Here is a 20,914-nt window from a genome sequence, read left to right as displayed (position 1 = left end):
CCCAGCCTTTTCTCCTCTTGACATTTTTAGTTCCTGTCTCAGCTTCCTCATGTGTTAGGGGATACCACTATTTTTATATTTTTCTAAGCTGGAAACCTTGGAATTATAATCATCTTATCTGGCTTCTTTATGAACTGTATACAGTCTGTCTGTCATTAAAGATTGCATTTCTCATTTAAGCTCACTTTCAGTTTGTCCAGTAATATTCCATTACCACTGTGGCCACATTAGGTTCCAGGTACTACTTGTCTTCTTCCCTCCCTCCTCCCTCATTGTTTCCCTCCCTCTGCCCTCGTTTCCCTCCCCCACTTCCAGAAACAGTCACTGAGCACCTAACCTGAACCAGGCATTCTTCTAGGCATTAAAGAGTTCCAGCCCTGCTACCATCTGCGTGGACTCAAGATCACCATCTTTGAACTGTGATTCCTTATCTCTGGAATGGGATTAGTTATCCTTGCCTTATCTCAAGAATAGGGGGCTTACTTTAAGGATATAAAGGATATATACATAAAAGTATAAGAAAATTGAAAATACAAGAAAGGTATAAGAAAACTGAAAATATAAGGAAATATGAAAGAAATATATACAAATATAAGGTGCCAACATATTACAGTTGTGTGATTCAGGATTGAGAGTAAAAAGGGATAACTTTTGAGTAAGTAAATCATAAATGTTCTACAGCCCATTTGAAATATTGTTATTCTACTTGGCAGACAATGGTACATGGACTCAGCTCTGGTTGGTGTCAGATTATCATGAGCATGGATCCCTTTTTGACTATTTGAACAGATACACAGTTACTGTGGAAGGAATGATAAAACTTGCTCTGTCCACAGCAAGTGGACTCGCCCATCTTCACATGGAGATAGTTGGTACACAAGGTAAATCAAAGCAGTCCTGTTATTTAAGCTTTAAACTCCCATGGATCTAAATGTCTGTTCAGAAAATTTTTGTAAGAACTCAGCCTAATTGCAGATGTATAAAATGAGTTTTTAGATGAGAATATTTTACCTTTCTGTTGAAAAGCTAAGGTGGAGTTAGGAATCTGGGAATTTTTTTTTAGAGATTCTTTAGTCATTGTAACAATGATGTTTTTTTAAGTTCTTAATAGTAGCATTTAGTTTTTCTTGTGATTTTTTGAGGATCTTGATTTTGAAATTTAATTTGTATAGTGTCAAATGAAATGTGAAAATGCTTTGTAAACATTAACATGCCTCATAAATGTTATCTGACTAATAATTATATTTGACCCTAGGATAAGGAGACTGCATGAGATAGTTTTACAGTTCAAAAACTGGATACTAAGTTTAGTTAGGAAATTTTTTATGCTATTATTTTTGTGCCATGTAAGATGCCAGTATATTCTCTGCTCTAATGATTATCCACTTGCTACCTGATGGCTCCCTGACTCCCAACTTTACTATACACATCACACATGCTGTTTTACTATCTCAGCCAGACCCATCTTTGTAAATTTTATTATTGTTGATTATAATGGCTTGAATTATAATTCACATACCATACAATTACTTATATGGTGTACAATTCAGTGGTTTTAGTATATTCACAGAGTTGTATAGGTATCACCACAGTCCATTTTAGAACATTTTTATCACCTGAAAAGAACCCTGTAGTTCTTAGTCACTCCTCACTTCCCCCCAAACTCTTTAGCCCTTAGGCAGCCTCTAATGTACTTTCTATCTCTGTAGATTTGTTTATTCTGGACATAGCATATAAATGGAATCATACAATATGTGGTATTTTGTGATTGGCTTCTTTATCTTAGTGTATTTTCAAGGTTCATCCGTGTTGCAGTATTTATCAGGAATTCATTCCTTTTTATGGCTGAGTAATATTTCATTGTATGGATATACCACATTTTGGGTATCCATTCATTGGTGATGGACATTTGGGAATTGTTTCTACTTTGGGCTATTATGAATAATGCTGCTGTGAACATTGGTGTACATGTCTTTGTGTGGACATATTTTTAGTTCTCTTGGATGTATACCTGGGAGTGGAGTTATTGGATCAGATAGGAAGTCTAATGATTTGTGAAACTGCCAGACTTTTATTTTTCCAAGTGCCTGTACTATTTTACATTCCCATCAGCAGCCTCTGAGGGTTCCAAGTTTTCCACATTCTAATTATTATTTTTTAATAGTACTTTTTCTAGTGGTTAGTATTAAGGTATTATACATTTAATGAGTATATTCCAGTTGATAGGCAAAGGAAGTGATCTAGATTCTTGGTTCTTGGATTGGAATATCAGTGACTAGGATTCCTATAAAAATTCATAGTGTGTCAACAAACAAATGTCTTTACCCCCAGAATCTTTGAGTGTTAGATGATGCTCAAAAAATATGTCTATTTTCTTTGAAGAAATGTAATTTCAGGAACGTTTTGTGTAATGTTTCACTTAAGGTGGTTTAGTAATGGCCCATGTATTGTGGTGATGGGGGTTGAAATGCTTTGACACTGGGATGGGAAGGAGAGGCTTTTGAACCTAAAGGTGAGATTTGTGATTGGTATTACCCTTTAAGCAACCATGTTTAATTTTTTTTTCTTTAGGAAAACCAGCCATTGCTCATAGAGATTTGAAATCAAAGAATATCTTGGTAAAGAAGAATGGAACTTGCTGTATTGCAGACTTGGGATTGGCAGTAAGACATGATTCGGCCACAGATACAATCGATATTGCTCCAAACCACAGAGTGGGAACAAAAAGGTATACTTACGGCTACACAGGGATTAATATGTTCTGAAATCGACTTCTTTTCCTTCCTCAACCTTGTACTTTATTAGATCGCTCACAGGTAGAAGATCTCAGTCTTGCCTGCTGTGAAACCAAGGTTACCTGACTTAAATAGGTAACTTCTGATGAAAGGTAGCCTTTCCAGAAAATATTACCATTAGTTACGATAGTTATCATAACAGTAGCTAATGTTTATGGGGTACTTACTATGTGCCAATCATTTTAATGGGTCTTTCATATATATTATATCATTTAATGCTCTTGTGCTATAGTTAGCCCAACTGTTTTCATATTTTTATTTCCTGAAAACATGGCTTTCTCTCTTCAAACTTTTGCATGTGCTGTATCCTAGGGCATACTTTCCCCTCCTATTTCCCTAACTTGTCCTCAGTCTTCCTTTCTCATAGAAATCCTTTTCTGGACTGTTAGATGTCCTTGCCAAAGGCCCTCATGGCATGCCAAACTTGGACCACTGAGGCACTTATTAGCACATTATAACTGTCCATTTATTTGTCTGTATATTGCATTGAATCATAAGCTGCTTGAGAGCAGCCTTGTATTCCTAACATCCATCACAGTGCCTAATACATAATAGGTCCTCAATAAATGTTTATTGAATCTATGAATACTCAAAGAACCTAAGTAGGTAGGTATCACTATCCTCAATTCACAGATGAGAAAATCGCCTTGTGGAGGTTAAATAATGTGGCTGACCAACCTCATGGATGGTAATCTAAAGAGCTTGGATTTGAACCTGGGCCTTCCTGACCCAAAAGGCTTTGCTCTGTGTATCACAGCATTTGCCACCACATATCTTCAAACTGCTACCTTAGACTTGAATAGAGCCAAGCTTTATTCTGTCTCAGTTGTATTTATGTATTCAACAGGGACTCTCAGTTCTCTTGACTCAGGGTTCCAGGCAGTGGTTGCCACAGGTCTCTATGAGTCCTATTCTGTAACCTTAGTGGGATTTTTGAAACCTCAGTAACATGCAATACGGGATCAATAGGAGGACTGGCATTCATTGTTATCTATTATTTTGTTCCCTAGAGTATGTCCTTGTCTTTTCTTTTATCCTGTTTTAGTGAGACTTCTAGATTAAAATATTTAGTCCCTGCATAGTACATAGCAAAGTAGGTGGTGTACATTAGGACACCTAGGATAGTCAGATGTTACATGTGGGTCACTGGAAACAAAGATCATAAGGCAGATAGCATAAAATTGTTCTTCCAACTTTTCATGGGATTTGCCTGACGTCATTAATTTGCAAACCAGTAGGGATATTTAACATTTTTCTTGAGTCTAATGTGATCTCAATTATGTGTGGAAGCTCAGGCTTCAGAGATCAGACTGGGGGAGAGGATGGGGGTGGGCTGTGTAGAAACAGTCTGAAGGAGCTGGAGTCTGGTGCAGCTGCACCTGAGGGTATACACAGAGAAAGCCTGGGTTGCCTTAGAGGTCAGGTGCCATTGTGTGGGTGGTGTGTGAGGGGAGGGTTGGGACCTACCATTATACCTTTTTTCCCTGAGTGAGCTCTCAGGCAGCAGGACACACCTACACAAACTCTTGGAGCAGTCACAACCTCCCCCCGCCCCCCAAGCTCCAGGAGCCATCTTGAGACACCAACTCTGCCCTCCCGGGCTCCTGGAGTGGTTGTGAGCTGCCTCTGCTCCCATAGCGTGCTCTGGGAGCACACGTGAGGCACCACCACTGCCAAGAACCCCAGGACCAGGCATCAGCCACCACATCTGCATACCCTCTATCAAGGGGATAACAGCTAGCACATGCTGAGGAAAGAGGCAACAGGTATCCATACTAAGAACAGCCCTCACACCAAAAATATTAAATCCACACAGACTACACAGGGACTCCCCCACATATAAATAGCCTTCTAAGATCACCGTAGATAATTGTTTCTCCTAAACTCACAGAATAAGAGAAATAAGTAAAATGAAGAAGCAGAGAAACAACTCCCAGCTAAAAGACCAAGAGAATTTCCCTGAAAGAGCAAACAATGAAACACCTCTTCAGTCTAGGAGACAATGATTTCAATAAGGAGATAGTGAAAATACTGAAGGAATTAAGAAAGGCTATTGACAAATGCAGAGTAAGCTGTAAAAAGGAACCAAGAAAAATTAGGAAAGTTACTTCCTGAGACAAAAACTGAAGTAAAGGCAACGAATAGCAAAATAAATAATTGAGAAGAATGAATAAATGACCTGGAGGATAGAATATGGAAATCACCCAATCAGGGTGGCAGACAGGAAGCCAGATGATAAAAAGAGACCTATGGGATAATATGCAGCATGCCAATCTACATATAATAGGGATCCCAGAAGGGGAAGAAAGAGAAAAGGGGATCAAAAATGTATTTGAAGAAATTATGGCTGAAAAGTTCCCAGATCTAAAGAAGGAAACAGATATCCAGGTACAGGAAGCACCGACAGTCCCAAACAAGGTAAACCAAAAGAGATGTACACCAAGACAGATGGCAAAAGTTAAAGAGAAGATTCTAAGGGCAGCAAGAGAAAAAACAGTTAATTATAAGGGATCCCCCATAAGGCTGTCAGCTGATTTCTCTACAGAAATGTTGCAGGCCAAAAGGGAGTGGCAAGATATATTCAAAGTCCTAAAAGGGAAAAATCTGCAACTTAGGATACTCTACCCAGAAAGATTATCATTTAGAATAGAAGGAGAGGTAAAGTATTTCTCGGACATGCAGAAAAGTATTATACAATACTAAACCTATCCTAAAGGAAATATTGAAAGGTCTTCTCTAAATAGAAAAGGAGTAAGAATCTATAAGGAAGAGAAAATCACAATTGGAAAGCAAAATACCTAAATAAGCCAGTACGCAGATTTAAAAAAAAAAAAAATTTCTGTGACTACAATGAACAGCAAAAGGGTGAACATGAAGCTGTAAAGGAGGATGTCAAATCATGAAATGTGGGGAAGGGGAGTAAAGAAAAGTGTAGATTTTTTTTTTCTTCATTTCCTAGATGTGTTTGAGCCTGTATGACAACCAGTCTAATTAAGGCAGGTAGATATAGTATGGGGTTAACATATTTGAAAAACAGGGCAACCACAAATCAAAAACGCAATAGGTTCACAGAAACCAAAAAGTAGAGAATATGAGTGTAATACAAAAGAAAATCATCAAAGCACAAAAGGAAAAACAAAAAGAAAGGGACAAAGAAGAAATAGAAAATCAATGGGAAAACAAGATTAAAATGGCAATAAATACATATTAATAATTATCTTAAATGTCAATGGACTAAATGCTCCAGTCAAAAGACACAGAGTTGCAAGCTTTTGCACAGTGAAGGAAACCATAAACAAAATGAAAAGACAACCACGGGATGGGAGAAAATATTTGCAAACTATGTGATGGACAAGGGATTAGTCTCCAAAATTTACAAACAGCTCATGTGGCTGAATATCAAAAAAATGCAGCAACCCAGTCAAAAAATAGGCAGAAGACCCAAGCAGACATTTCTCCAAAGAAGACACACAGATAGCCAAGAGGCACGTGGAAAGATGTTCAACATCACTAATTATTAGAGAAATGCAAATTAAAACTGCAATGAGGTATCACCTCACACCAGTCAAAATGGCCATTATCCAAAAAAATCTACAATAAATGCTAGAGAGGGTGTGAAGAAAAGGGAACCCTCCTACACTGTTGGTAGGAATGTGGTACAACCACTAAGGAAAACAGTATGAAGGTTCCTTAAATAATTAAAAATAGAACTACCATGTTATCCAGCAATGCCACTCCTGGGCATGTATCTGGAGAAAACCATAATTCGAAAAGATACATGCACCCCAATCTTCATTGCAGCACTATTTACAATAGCCAAGACATGGAAGCAATCTAAATGTCCATTGACAGATGAATGGATAAAGAAGATGTGGTGTATATATATACAATGAACATTACTACAGCCATTAAAAGGAATGAAATAATGCCATTTGCAGCAACATAGATGGACCTAGAGATTATCATACTAAGGGAAGTAAGTCAGAGAAAGACAATTATCATATGATATCACTTATATGTGCAATCTAAAAAATGATACAAATGAACTTATTTATAAAACAGAAACAGACTCACAGACTTAGATAACAAACTTATGGTTACCAAAGGGGAAAAGGTGGAGGGAGTGATAAATTAGGAGGTTGGGGTTAACAAATACACAATACTATATTTAAAATAATCAACAAGAACCTACTGTATAGCACAAGGAACTCTACTCAATACTCTGTGATAACCTATATGAGAAAAGAATCTGAAAAAGAATGGGTATATGTATATATTTGTAACTGAACCACTTTGCTGTACACCTGAAACTAACAACATTGTAAATCAACTATACAAGTATAAAATAGAAAATTAAATTAAAAAATAAAAATATACTAAAAAAAAAAGATCTCTCAATATCCTGTGGTAAACCACAATGGAAAAGGATATGAACAAGTATATATATATGTATGTATGTATGTGTAACTGAATCACTTTGCTGTACAGTAACACAACATTGTAAACCAACAATACTTCAATAAATTTTTTAAAATAGAAAAAAAAGAGTGGCAGGTTGGATTAAAAAAAACCAGAGCCTACGATATGCTGCCTACAAGAGACCCACTTTAGGGTAAAGGGCACACACAGATTGAAAGTGAGGGAGTGGAAAAAGATATTTTATGCAAAAGGAAATGAAAAGAAAGCAGTGTTTGCAGTACTCACATCAGACAAAACAGACTTTCAAACAAAGGCCATAAAGAAAGATAAAGAAGGACACTATATAATGATAAAAGGATAGATACAGGGAGAGGATTTTACACTCATCAACATATATGCACCTAATATAGGAGCACCTAAATACATAAAACAAATACTAACAGACATAAAGGGAGAAACTGATGGGAATACAATAATAGAAGACTTTAACACCCCACTGATATCAATGGACATATCTTCTAGACAGAAAATCAGTAAGGCAACAGAGATCCTAAATGATGCAATAGAACAGTTAGGCTTAACTGATATTTTCAGGACATTACATTAAAAACAAACAAAAAAACCCCCAGGATACACATTCTTTTCAAATGCACATGGAACATTCTCTGGGATTGACCACATACATACTAGGACATAAAACAAGCCTCAACAAATTTAAGAGAATAGAAATTATCTCAAACATCTTTTCTGACAGCAGCATGAAACTAGAACCACAGAAAAAGAAATGAGGAAAGAAAAGAAAGAGTACATGGATACGTAACAACATACTACTACGAAAACCAATGGATCAATGATTAAATCAGAGGAAATTAAAGAGTACCTTGAGACAAATGGCAGTGAAAACACAACCATACAAAATCCATGGGATGCATGAAAAACAAGAAAAATCTCAATAAACATCCTAACCTGCCACTTAAAAGAATTAGAAAAAGAAGAACAAACAAAACCTGAAGTCAGCAGAAGGAAGGAAATAATAAAGATCAGAGAGGAAATAAATAAAATAGAGAATTTTAAAAAAAACAATAGAAAGAATCAATATAACCAAGAGCTGGTTCTTTGAAAGGGTAAACAAAATTGACAAACCTCTGGCCAGGGTCACCAAGAAGAAAAGAGCGAGAACCCAAATAAGAAATGAGAAAGGAGACTTTACAACCGATACTGTAGAATACAAAGAACCATAAGGGAATGCTATGAACAATTACATGCCAACAAAATTCAACAACCTAGAAGAAATGGACAAGTTTCTAGAAACGTACAACCCACCAAAACTGAATCGAGAAGAAATAGATAATTTGAAAAGACCGATTACTAGAGGTGAAGTAGAATCTAATTTAAAAACTCCCTACAAACAAAAGTCCAGGACCAGATGGCTCCATAGGTGACTTCTACCAAACATACAAAGAAGAACTTTTATCAGTCCTTCTCAAACTCTTCCAAAAATACCAAAGGAAAAAAAAAAAAAAAAAAAAAACCAAAGAAGAGGGAACGCTCCCAAAGACATTCTGTGAAACCACCATCACCCTGATACCAAAACCAAAGACACCACCAAAAAAGAAAATTACAAGCCAATATCTTTGCTGAATATAGATGCAAAAATTCTCAACAAAATATTAGCAAACTGATTCCAACAACACACAAAAAAGATCATATACCACGACCAAGTGAGATTCATTGCAAGTTCACAAGGATGGTTCAGCATACACAAATCAGTGTGCTACACCACATAAACAAAAGACAAAAACCACATGATCATCTCAGTAGATGCAGAAAAAGCATTTGACAAAACTCAACATCAGTTCATGATTAAAAACTCTTAACAAAGTGGGTATAGAGGGAACATATCTCAACTTAATAAAAGCTATTTATGACAAACCCACAGCCAATATAATACTCAACAGTAAAAAGCTGAGAAGCCTTCCCACTAAAATCTGGAAGAAGACAAGGATGTCCACTCTTACCTCCTCTCTTCAACACAGTATTGGAAGTCCTAGCCACAGCAATGAGACAAGAAAAATAAAAGGTATCCAAATGGGAAGGGAAGAGGTAAAATTGTCATTATATGCAGATGACATGATTCTATGCACAGAAAATCCTAAAGACTCCACAAAAAAATTACTAGTACTGATAAATGAATTCAGCAAGGTAGCAGGATACAAGATTAACAAACAGAAACTAGTTGCATTTCTTTACACTAACAATGAAACATCAGAAAGGGAATGTTAAAAAAAACAAACAAAAACCTTTCAAAATCACACCCCCCAAAATAAAATACTTAGCAATAAACCTGACCAAGGAGGTGAGAGACTTGAGAACTCTCAAACATTAATAGAAGAAACTGAAGATGATCAAAGAATTGGAAAGATATCCCATGCAGTTGGATCGGAAGATTTAATATTGTTAAAATGGCCATACTACATAAAGCAATCTACAGATTTAATGTGATCCCTATCAAATTACCTGTGACATTTTTCACAGAACTAGAACAAATAATCCTAAAATTTATATGGAACCATAAAAGACCTAGAATTGCCAAAACAATCCTGAAGAAAAAAAACAAAGCAGGAAGCACAACCCTCCCCAATTTGTACTACAAAGCTACAGTAATCAAAACAGCACAGTATTAGCACAAAAACAGACACATGGATAATTGGGACAGAAGAGAGATCCCAGAGATAAACCCACACCCCTATGGTCAATTAATCTTCGACAAAGGAGGCAATATACAATGGGAAAAAGACAGCCTGTTCAGCAAGAGGTGTTGGGAAAGGTGGACAGCTGCATGTAAACTGATGGAGTTAGAACACACCCTTTCATCATACACAAAAACTCAAAATGGCTTAAAAACTTAAACATTAGACATGACACCAAAAACTCCTAGAAGAGGTCATAGGCAGAACATCCTCTGACACAAATCATATTAGTGTTTTCTTAGGTCAGTCTCTCGAAGCAGTAGAAATAAAAACAAATAAACAAATGGGACCTAGTTAAACTTACAAGCTTCTGCACAGCAAAGGAGACCATAAAAAAAAGGAAAAGACAACCTACAGAATGGGAAAAAATATTTGCAAATGATGTGAGTGACAAGGGCTTAATTTCCAAAATATGCAAACAGCTCAATACAACTCAACAACAGTAAAACAAACAACCCAATCAGAAAATGGTCAGAAGACCTAAATGGACATTTCTCCAAAGAAGAAATACAAATGGCTAATAGGCACATGAAAAGATGCTCAAAATCTCTAATTATTAGAGAAATGCAGATCAAAACTACAGTGAGGTACTACCTCACACTGGTCAAAATGGCCATCATTAAAAACTCTACAAATAACAAATTCTGGAGAGGATGTGGAGAGAAGGGAACCCTCCTACACTGTCGGTGGGGATGTACCTTGGTACAGCCATATGGAAAATAGTATGAAGAAAACTAAAAATAGAATTACCATACTAAAAATAGCAATCCCACTCCTGGGCATATATCCAGAAAAAAAACTCTAATCCAAAATGATACATGCACCCCTATGTTCATACCAGCACTATTTACAATAGCCAGGACATGGAAACAACCTAAATGTCCATCAACAGATGAATGGATAAAGATGTGGTTCATATATACAATGGAATACTACTCAGCTATAAAAAAGAACAAAATAATGCCATTTGCAGCAACATGGATGCAACTAGAGATTATCATACTAAGTGAATAAGTCAGAAAGAGAAAGACAAATACCATATGATATCACTTATATGTGGAATCTAAAATATGACACAGATGATCCTATCTAACGAACAGAAACAGATTCAGGGACAAAGAGAACAGACTCATGGTTGCCAAAGGGGCCGGGAGCGTGGGGGGTGGGAGAGGGATGGAGTGGGAGGTTGGGGTTAGCAGATATAAACTATTATATGTGGAATGGATAAACAGCAACCTGTATAAAACAGAAAGTATACTCAGTATCCTATGATAAACCATTATGGAAAAGAATATTTTTCAAAAAATGTGTGTGTGTATAACAATCACTTTGCTGTACAGCAGAAATTAACACAGTATTGTAAATCAACTATACTCCAATTAAAGAAAATATTTTTAATTTAAAAAGCAGCAGAACCATACTGAAAGGGAGAAAAGGTCAAAGTTAATATTGATTACTGCCCTCCCCTCCCAGGAGTAAAAGAAAGTTTATGAAACAGTTTAAAAGTAATATCACTATTCCATAAAATAAAATGCTGACTTCTTTTTTAGGTACATGGCCCCTGAAGTTCTAGATGATTCCATAAATATGAAACACTTTGAATCCTTCAAACGTGCTGACATCTATGCAATGGGACTAGTATTCTGGGAAATAGCTCGACGATGTTCCATTGGTGGTAAATTTCTCTCCCTTCCCTAACGTTTTGTCATGAACAAAAGTTGTTCAAGAATTGCCTTTTTTATTGAAATTGTCTACCTGGTGATCACTGAGAGTGCCAGAGAAAATAAAAGAGATAAATGACATGACATGTTTTACCCTAGTGTATAGCTTTATCTTAATACACAGCTTTATTCCAGTGTAGTCTTTTTCTATTTCCACTTGAATTTTGGAAAGCAACAGAAACCAACCCCTTGTTATCTTCGAATATAGATATTTAGAATGGATGACTGCTTGAGAGGCCACCCAGGAAGCTATTTCTAGCACTTACTTGAGTCAAACTGATTTTTTTCCCCCTGATATTGCAGTTATTTTCTCCATCTTGATAGCTGGGAATTTCATGTAAGGAATACAAATACAGTGCCACTGCATTACTTTTAAAAGTAAGTTTGTGCTAGACTGAGCACTTTCAATGTTTACCTAAGAAATAGTCTCTTATCCTTGAGGACCCAGGCTTACCTGAGACTAGTGCCTCAGGTTTTTGAGGCAGTAAGGGGTGGAGTAGCAACTAGGACAGATTATTGACAGATGCAAGTAAAGGAAGGGACTTGCACCTCAGGCCTGCCTTGCAGGATTCACACCTTAGTAATAGTGTATCCCCATACCAACTGAGAGGCTGTGCACTTGCAGAATAAAAGCTTTCATTTCTTGTGCATTTGAGTTCTAGGAGAAAATGTCAATCTGGTCATCACAGCTCATAGTTAACCATCATTAAAATAGCCTTAGCTGATCCCATGGTGATATTTAGTTTCAAGGTGTGGGCTCAGTACTGACTCAAGGAGGTAGATTGTTGATACAGATGTGGATAAGAGAGAGCAGGCTGTCAGCCCAGTCCCACTTACCTGATTTAATAATGGGACACTGTAATAGGCCTCTCAGCTGTTCCTCTTCTGTCTGGTCAAAGAATGTTCAGACATTATCTGTGTAAATCCTTCAAAATAGATTTTTTTCTTTACCAATTAGGAATTCATGAAGATTACCAGCTGCCTTATTATGATCTTGTACCTTCTGATCCATCAGTTGAAGAAATGAGAAAAGTTGTTTGTGAACAGAAGTTAAGGCCAAATATTCCAAACAGATGGCAGAGCTGTGAAGTGAGTATTTATTTTGGATACTACAGTTTTCTAAACTGCTTCTGGTTAGTAAGTGGAAATTTGCTACTTTCCTTTAAGGATAACAGACATAAGAATTCCCATTCCTTTATTTTTCATGGCTATTAAACCAATGAGTGAAAACAATAATTTGTCTTTCATGTTCAATTTTAAGTACATTGAAAAAACTGTGGAACATTTTTAGTGGCCATTAGTGTATCATAACAGTGTTTTAGATCTACCGGTGAAACAAGGCTCCTACATTTTTAATTAAAGCTTCCCTTCAATCAGGGCAGCCCAGAATAGTGGGATGAATGCTGGATGGAATTAGGAGGCCTATATTCTAGATCAGCCTGCCTACCATTTCAGAGTCTGACTTTGGGCAAACCACTTCAGTTCTTTGGACCTTAATATGCCTTTTTGTAAAATGAGAGATTTGGATGATTGTGAAGGTGGTTCAGATGATTTTACATGTTATTCATCTCACTGCCCATAGGACTATCAGCAGGAATTTGGGGGAAATGCTTTCCAGCAGTGTCTGAGCTTTTCATCCTCAGCTCCTACAAAAAGTTTTAGAAATGTTTTTGCAGTTGTATACTTAGAGAATTCATTTAAAAAATTTATTTAATCTACCCTTAAAAATATTAATCTACCCTAGCTGTTACTGTTACAATATTGGTGAAACAAAGCATTTCCCTCCAGATTTGATATTTTGTAGTTTAGGAAGAATAAAAAGCTGGTCACTTAAGTAGTTGATTTTACATCTTAAAATAATGTAGGCCTCAGTAGATACCTTTGACATCAAGAGATTTCCTTGGCTACCTCCAACAAAATCAAGTATCCGGGCCCAGATTAAATACATTGTGCACTCACAGAATCTGCATGTTGGACAAATGGAATTGGGTTAGATTTTGTCTTTTAAAAATTTGATCTTGATACTACAAAGTACAAACTGGAATTATTCATGCATTCATTCAGTAATTAGAGAAGACTTTTATTACACAGATGGCTTTTTAAGCATGAAGGAGAGTTAGCAGTTAACATTAAAGACGCACATGTGATTTGCAGTTACTGTCACAACATGCTGAAATAATGCCATCGCTGTCATTTTTGGGTTTTTTTCCCTCCATTTGGCTAGTTTTCTATATACCTATCACTAACGGTCTTTCACTTTTCTAGGGCTTTACAAATCTCCTCTCAGTAACTGAAACACGTCAAGAATTTGAAACTGACAGAATACCTATAGGAGCGTTTTCAGAACCCCCTTTCTGGTCTGGACTGGTTGTCCTCTAGGCCAGCTTTCATCTTGGGATATCCCTCTCCTTTCATCTGTGATTCCCTTTGCTTCTTTTATGGTGAATCCTCCTTCCTGGACCCATGTCTTCCTGTTTCTTGGTTTGCTTATTTTCCCCTTTCAGCTCTGCTCAAGATGTTATCTCATCAGTGAGACATTACTTCTCAACCTATTTAAAATAGCACTTTCCTTCCCTGGCATATTTTACCTCCTTTCCTAAACGATGTTTGTCCTTAGCACTTACCACTGGCAATCCATGTATTTTGCTTATTTATTAATTATATGCTTTAGCCCTCTAGAATATAAGCTGTATGAGAGCAGAAATTTTGTCTGTTAGTTCACTAACACCTTAGGATGGTATCTGGTAGATTATAGGCACTCTGTTGGATGAATTTATGTGTGTGCTGGGCCTTTGGTCATTTTAATCTGGAAACAAATGTTCATTTCTAGGACATTTTCCTCAAGTATTTCCTTGATGTGGTCTCTCCCATTTTCCTGTGTTCTTTTTCATCAGCTCTGGTTATGAATGTAGATGTCCTGAACAGGCATTCTAATTTTCTTATCTTCTCCCTCCTATTACCCATCTCTTTTTTTTCTCAACTTTCTGGGAGATGTATCAGCTTTTATCTTTTGGTTATTATTATTATTCAGGTTTATCTTCCAGCTCTGTAAAGTTTTTCCAAAACTTAGGAAAAACCAAAAAATTATTGATATGTTCAATATCAGTATTTTCTTGAAGACATTGATAAATTGTTGATATTGTCTTCTTTCTATACACCTTTTATTTTCTCCAAGGTGCTTTTTTCTGTTTGTGTCAGCTTCTGCATCACATATTACTTTCCTCACATGTTTGATCAAGCTCATACTCTTCATGTTTGAAAGGGGCACTGAAAGCTGATAGGAAGCTTTGTGCACATGAGTGGAGCTTATCATCATCAACTGTGATCTGAGTGTGATGTAAGTGGGTTGCTTCCTTGGAGAACCATTGATGTCAGTCTCTTCAGGCTTTTCCTCTTGGGCTGAAGACTCTTTCAGTCTCTTGCCTGGAGGAGTATGTAAAGTCACTGGCCATGTTTTTGGGAGAAAGTTTATGGTCTTAGCATTCAGTGTATTGTCAGTGTGGAACTTTGCCCTCATGTTCCCCAAAATAGAAATCTCTGTCCCACTGTCAGGTGCTAACATCTTGTCTTCCTCTGGGGTGGGGTGGTCACCCAGCTATGTGAGGTTGGGGAGGGGCAGGTATCTGGGGTTCCAGCTCCTTTGGCTGATCCTATTTTTAGCCTGAACTTCACCCCAGGGGTACTTGATACAGTTAATGCCTCAATTTTGGGGGGCATTTCATTGTGAGTCAGGTTCCTTCTTTGCTTTGCACAGCTCTGCTTTAGGATTCAGCCTTTTCAGGCTGCTAAGTAAATCACACCTGTCCTTCTGCTTTCCAGCTGCTAGCTGGAAAAGTACCAACCAGTACCCTGTTGATGGGAATTTAGGTCATTTCTACTCATTTGCTATTACAAATAATGCTGAAACAGAAATACTTGTATGTATGTCATTTAAAAAGAAAATTTACAGGTAAAGATTATTATCCAGATCAATGAAAAGTGGTGCATGCATTAATGATCTTTCTTGTCTTTTCCTGTAGGCCTTGAGAGTAATGGCTAAAATTATGAGAGAATGTTGGTATGCCAATGGAGCAGCTAGGCTTACAGCTTTGCGGATTAAGAAAACATTGTCACAACTCAGTCAGCAGGAAGGCATCAAAATGTAAATTCTGCGGCTTTGCCTGAACTCTACTTTTTCTTCAGATCTGCTCCTGGGTTTTAATTTGGGAGGTCAGTTGTTCTACCTCAGTGAGAGGGAACAGAAGGATATAGCTTCCTTTTGCAACAATAAGGTCAATTAAAAACTTCCCAGGATTTCTTTGGACCCAGGAAACGGCCATGTGGGGTCCTTTCTGTGCACTATGAACGCTTCTTTCCCAGGACAGTTACAAAATGTTGTGTAGTCTACCTTTATTTTTTATTAACACAAAACTTGTTTTTTTAAATGATTGCTGGTCTTAACTTTAGGTAACTGCTGTGCTGAAGATCATCTTTAAGGGTAAAGGAGCTGGATTGCTGAGTTATATGAAACATTTCTTATTTTTAAAGAAAGTGATTTACTCCTGGTTAGTACATTCTCAGAGGATTCTGAACCACTAAAGAGTTTCCTTGATTTAGACTTTGAATGTACTGTTCTATAATTTTCAGGATCTTAAAACTAACACTTATAAAACTCTTATCTTGAGTCTAAAAATGACCTCATATAGTAGTGAGGAACATAATTTATGCAATTGTATTTTGTATATTATTATTGTTCTTTCACATTCAGAACATTACATGCCTTCAAAATGGGATTGTACTATACCAGTAAGTGCCACTTCTGTGTCTTTTTAATGGAAATGAGTAGAATTGCTTAACGTCTCTCTGTGTGTTAAAACCTATAGTGTTTCAATTCAAAAGTTTATTTACCTGGATAATCCAGACCTTTTCTGTTTTGTTTTTTGGAAGAGTTTTTTCTGGTATGTCATTTGGTATTCTACTTTGAAATGCCTTTCTCCTACCAAAATGTGCTTAAACCACTAAAGAAATGAAGTGGCATTAATTGGTAAATTGTTATCACGGTCATGTTTGGATATTCTCACATCAAGCTTTTGCATTTTAATTGTGTTGTCTAAGTATACTTTAAAAAAATCAAGTGGCACTCTAGATGCTTATAATACTTTAATAATTTAAAATCTGTAGCATACAGACTAATTTTTCTAAAAGGGAAAATTTGTCTAGCTGCTTGTGAAAAGTTATGTGGCATTCTGTAAGCCATTTTTTTCTTTATCTGATCAAAGACAGTGTTATTTTTTTAAGAAATGAATTATGTTTAAAATTAGAAATACGGTTAATGTTAAATAATAGGCCTTTTTCTAGGAAGGTAAAGGTAGTTAATAATTTGAATAGATAACAGATGAGTAAGAGAATCACATTTGTTGTGTAGGAGTCAACGTTCCGTGGATTTTCTGTCTTTGTAGCTAAGGCTAGAGTTAGTGTGGTTTTGAGGTCTCACTACACTTTAGGAAGGCAGCTTTTGATTCAGTCTTTCCTTCTCTGTGCAGATATTGCAGCTGCCTAACTTAGATGGTTATGGAATGAATTCGGTGCACCCTTAATATTTGGGAAAGTGGTAGCTAAGGAATATTCCAAGGATAGGTTCTCCATTTACAGATGTTTTCGGTCAAATTAAATGTTTAAAGCAAATTTGTCATGGTCTCCTCACATTAAATTGAAACTAGCTTATAATAACCGGTTTTACTTCTAGTACTAAAAGTCTTTGCAAGATTTTTACGATTTTCAAAGTCCTCTCTCTCACTGTGATCTTAATCTGAGGGGGGAAAATCTATCCTAGCTGTGAGGCAAGACATTGACCTTGTAGTGCTATCAATTTCCTGATGAAAGGGTCAGAGTAACCTTTACAGTATTTTGGTCAATAAGAGCTAGTGGCCATTTATGCTGACTGAGCTGCATTCTGATAATGTCTTATCTCTTATACATAGAATAAATTTGAAAGACTATTTGGTCTTAAAGCCAAAGTAATTTTAGAATGAATGACATATTACATAGGAATTTAGTGTCAATTTCATGTGTTTAAAGACATCATGGGGAAAATATGTTTAGAGGTTAATATTTTGAGTCCAAATTTGAGTTTTTTCTGTAGTTACCATGATTTCATCAAAGCAAATGAGTGAGTTTGAGAGATTTGTTTTTATAATTGTGTTGTTTCCTGTTTAATACTCTCTAGCTCTATGATCAGGTACTTTTTTTTTTTATTTTTTGGCCATTTACAAGCCTATCAGATCTGCTTTATGAAATCCAGGGGACCAATGCATGTTAATCACTAAAACTATTTTTATATAATTTTAAGAACATACCAAAAGTTCTTGTCTGATTTAAAGTTGTGATACATGATTTCTCACTTTCATATAAGGTAGTCAACTTTTGCTGAAGGTATTCTTTATTAAGTCAAAAAATGAGTTACAATTTTACTGTTCTTGCCTAAATGGATAAAATGTACTTTTGATGAATCAGGGAATTTTTTAAAAGTTGGGATTTAGTTCTAAATTGGGTTTATATGTTATTCTAGCTAAGTGTTTTTTTTTTTGGCTAATGATGGTTTGATAAACCCCAATTGGCTAGTATTGAAAATGAAAGTAACTTAAAAGATTTATAGATCATGATTACTGTTGCTATAACTGCAGAAAATTTTGACTAGAGTGTTAATTTTATTATTTAAAAACACAAGCCTTTGTTTATACTGCCTATCTTCAGATGCTCACTTTTCAAGATACAACTTGGCTAAAATATACCTTCAGGCAAATTATCTGTCCACATCCACTTTGTCAGTAACCCCAGAGGAATGGGGATGGGGGGCCGGTATGACCTAGTGGGGTATGGACATCCCTGGTCCTTTCTTCATACCCTCAGCTCTCTCTCTCCCTAACTGCCTTGCTGCTGGTCCCTGACTCAGAGTGGGATGGCAGCAAGATTGTAGCTGTGGCAGTGGGAGTTGTGCCAGAAGCAGTGGCCAATTGTATCTTCCATAGAACAGGGTAAGGTCCAAAGAGCCTGCAGTTATGCTGTAATGATAGTGCTCAAGAAGTGCCTTGAGTCAGGATACAGTGCCATGGTCATCAAGAATTCCAAATTTCAGTTCTTACAAAATTTCAGTGGTCACTTGGCCATTTTGCAGCTTATGCATGAGTTACCTTTATTTCTCCCCCTCTACATTAAAGAACCGTCACATACAGAATACTCTGTAAAACAAGATGGCAATGCGCTAATTAAAATGCACAGCAAAATTAGTATCCCATTAGGCATGTCTTATCAAGACTTTATTTTTACCCCTGCACTGAAAGAGTGGTTGTAAGTGAACTGTTTCTTGACCATGGCTGTGTGCTGGCTCCAGATGGTGGAAAGTCCGAATAACGGTTCTGTCACAGCTTGGCAGAAAACGCCAATTCAGATGTTTTTGAGATTCTAAAGAATAGCTCATGACATGTACTGCAGCTTCTTGTGTCTGTTTTGGAATACTGGGATACCCATGGGCCCTCTAGAAATGCTGGACTTCTAGGACATTCTGAGGATTGTCAGTACATTTAAACTTTTCAACCCTATTATGCAGTCTTATTTGTAATTGTAAACTGTAAAAAATGGTTAATAACATTCAACCAGTTTCTTAAAGCTTAAAAAGAACTTCAGTGAATGTTTTTATTTTTAAACAAGATTTATGAATTGAATATCATGAACCGTGTTTTGATATCCCTTTTTCACATTGTGCCAATGGAATGGGGTGTTTGATATTTCTTTATATGTCAAGGAGATGCTTCAAAATGTCAATTGCTTTAAACTTAAATTACCTCTCAAGAGACCAAGGTACATTTACCTCATTGTATATATGATGTTTAATATTTGTCAGAGCATTCTCCAGGTTTGCAGTTTTATTTCTATAAAGTATGAGTATTATGTTGCTAAATTACTCAAATGGTACTGTATTGTTTATATTTGTACCCCAAACAACATCTATACTTTGTTTTTTGTATTTTATTGTATTTGTGCAAAATTCTTTTGGCTTTATCACTGTAATCTCTGCCCTTTAAGATGTGTACAGAAAATGACCATATAAATTTTCATTTAAGTTGGATGATTTTGAGAAACCTGTAAAGAGGAGAGAAAAACGAAAACTGCAGTTCCCCATAAGTTTTTAAAAATTGTATATTGTATTTGTAGTAATATTCTGAATGAACTGTAAATAGGTAGAAGAATAATGCTTATGTCAAGTCCTAACACTACAGTAGAAAAATGGAAGCAATGCAAATAAATTACTTTTTTTCCCAAGTGCTAGTGGCATAATTTAAAATAAAGTGTGTATACTGGAGTTAGCCACGCTGTTATGAAATACAGTTGCTGTGATGAAATACAGTTGCTGTAAGTAGAGACTACACTCTCTGAATGACTACCCTGTACAAGTTACAGTATTAGAACATGTTTGGGAAGTCCCCACCTGTCCAAAGGCGCACCTGTGTGTGTGGAGGCTTCTTTCCAGATGCTTGGGGGGTGCTGATCCATCAGTGGACAGGATGGGGCATGCCTACATGTGAATTGCTTTGCCTCTGGCTCAGCAGATTTGCTAAGTTTATCTCAAAGTGGTATTAAAGTTTTTCAATGATTTTCAAAGGAAATTTAGAGTATTTTCATCTTCTTTCCAAATTTTTCCTTCTTTTCCTAATTTAAGGATTTGTGAGAAATAATTTGTAGAAATAAGTTTTTTGTTTTCATTTGTTTGTTTTCTTTTTTTAAAGTAGATTTGAACAGTCAGTCTCCTGGGAGTGAGAACTTGGCTGATAAGCGAATTGAGGAAGTAGTGGTAGAGAGGGGAGACGTCACCTCCAAGCCCTCAACGGACTCTTGGAGAGGTTTTGCAGATTGGATTGTTCTTGCATGAAAGACTAGTCACTTGAATTCAGAGATCTAATTTAGGGATTTTCTTTTTCTTCATAATAAAGACATTTCACTAGGATATAGAGCTTTTGTTAGAAGTTAGAAGAAAGTGAGATTATTTTTAAAACATCATAGATTCAGAGAAAATAGAACTAGCTTTATCTCTTTACCATCTCTTCTGCCCTTGGGGTTTCCTAATTTGGAGAAAGTGATTTTACATATATGGCCTGATGGACAGATCTTGCAACTCTGTGCTTTTTTTGTTTCACAATTGAGGACTTAGAAAACATTGGGGCTATTCCAAAAAGTGAGTAGAAAAATTTGCTCT

General features: G+C 36.4%; 1 protein-coding gene across 5 annotated transcripts in view; it reads left to right on the top strand.

The window, feature by feature from the left end:
- Nucleotides 1–19,989, top strand: part of TGFBR1 (transforming growth factor beta receptor 1) — a 62,113-nt gene extending 42,124 nt beyond the window's left edge. For all 5 annotated transcript variants that reach the window (XM_057720366.1, XM_057720367.1, XM_057720368.1 and 2 more), the window contains 5 exons: nt 714–881; nt 2,572–2,728; nt 11,515–11,639; nt 12,644–12,774; nt 15,705–19,989. In XM_057720366.1, coding sequence (XP_057576349.1) covers nt 714–881; nt 2,572–2,728; nt 11,515–11,639; nt 12,644–12,774; nt 15,705–15,830 — 707 coding nt within the window. In that variant the 3' untranslated portion in view covers nt 15,831–19,989. The remainder of the gene's footprint in view (nt 1–713; nt 882–2,571; nt 2,729–11,514; nt 11,640–12,643; nt 12,775–15,704) is intronic.
- Nucleotides 19,990–20,914: the final 925 nt, after the last annotated feature.

This window comes from Hippopotamus amphibius, chromosome 2 (genome assembly GCF_030028045.1).
Source record: "Hippopotamus amphibius kiboko isolate mHipAmp2 chromosome 2, mHipAmp2.hap2, whole genome shotgun sequence".
Taxonomy (NCBI): domain Eukaryota; kingdom Metazoa; phylum Chordata; class Mammalia; order Artiodactyla; family Hippopotamidae; genus Hippopotamus; species Hippopotamus amphibius.
The sequence above is the reverse complement of the archived record's forward strand: the minus strand, read 5'-3'. Positions and strand labels throughout refer to the sequence as shown.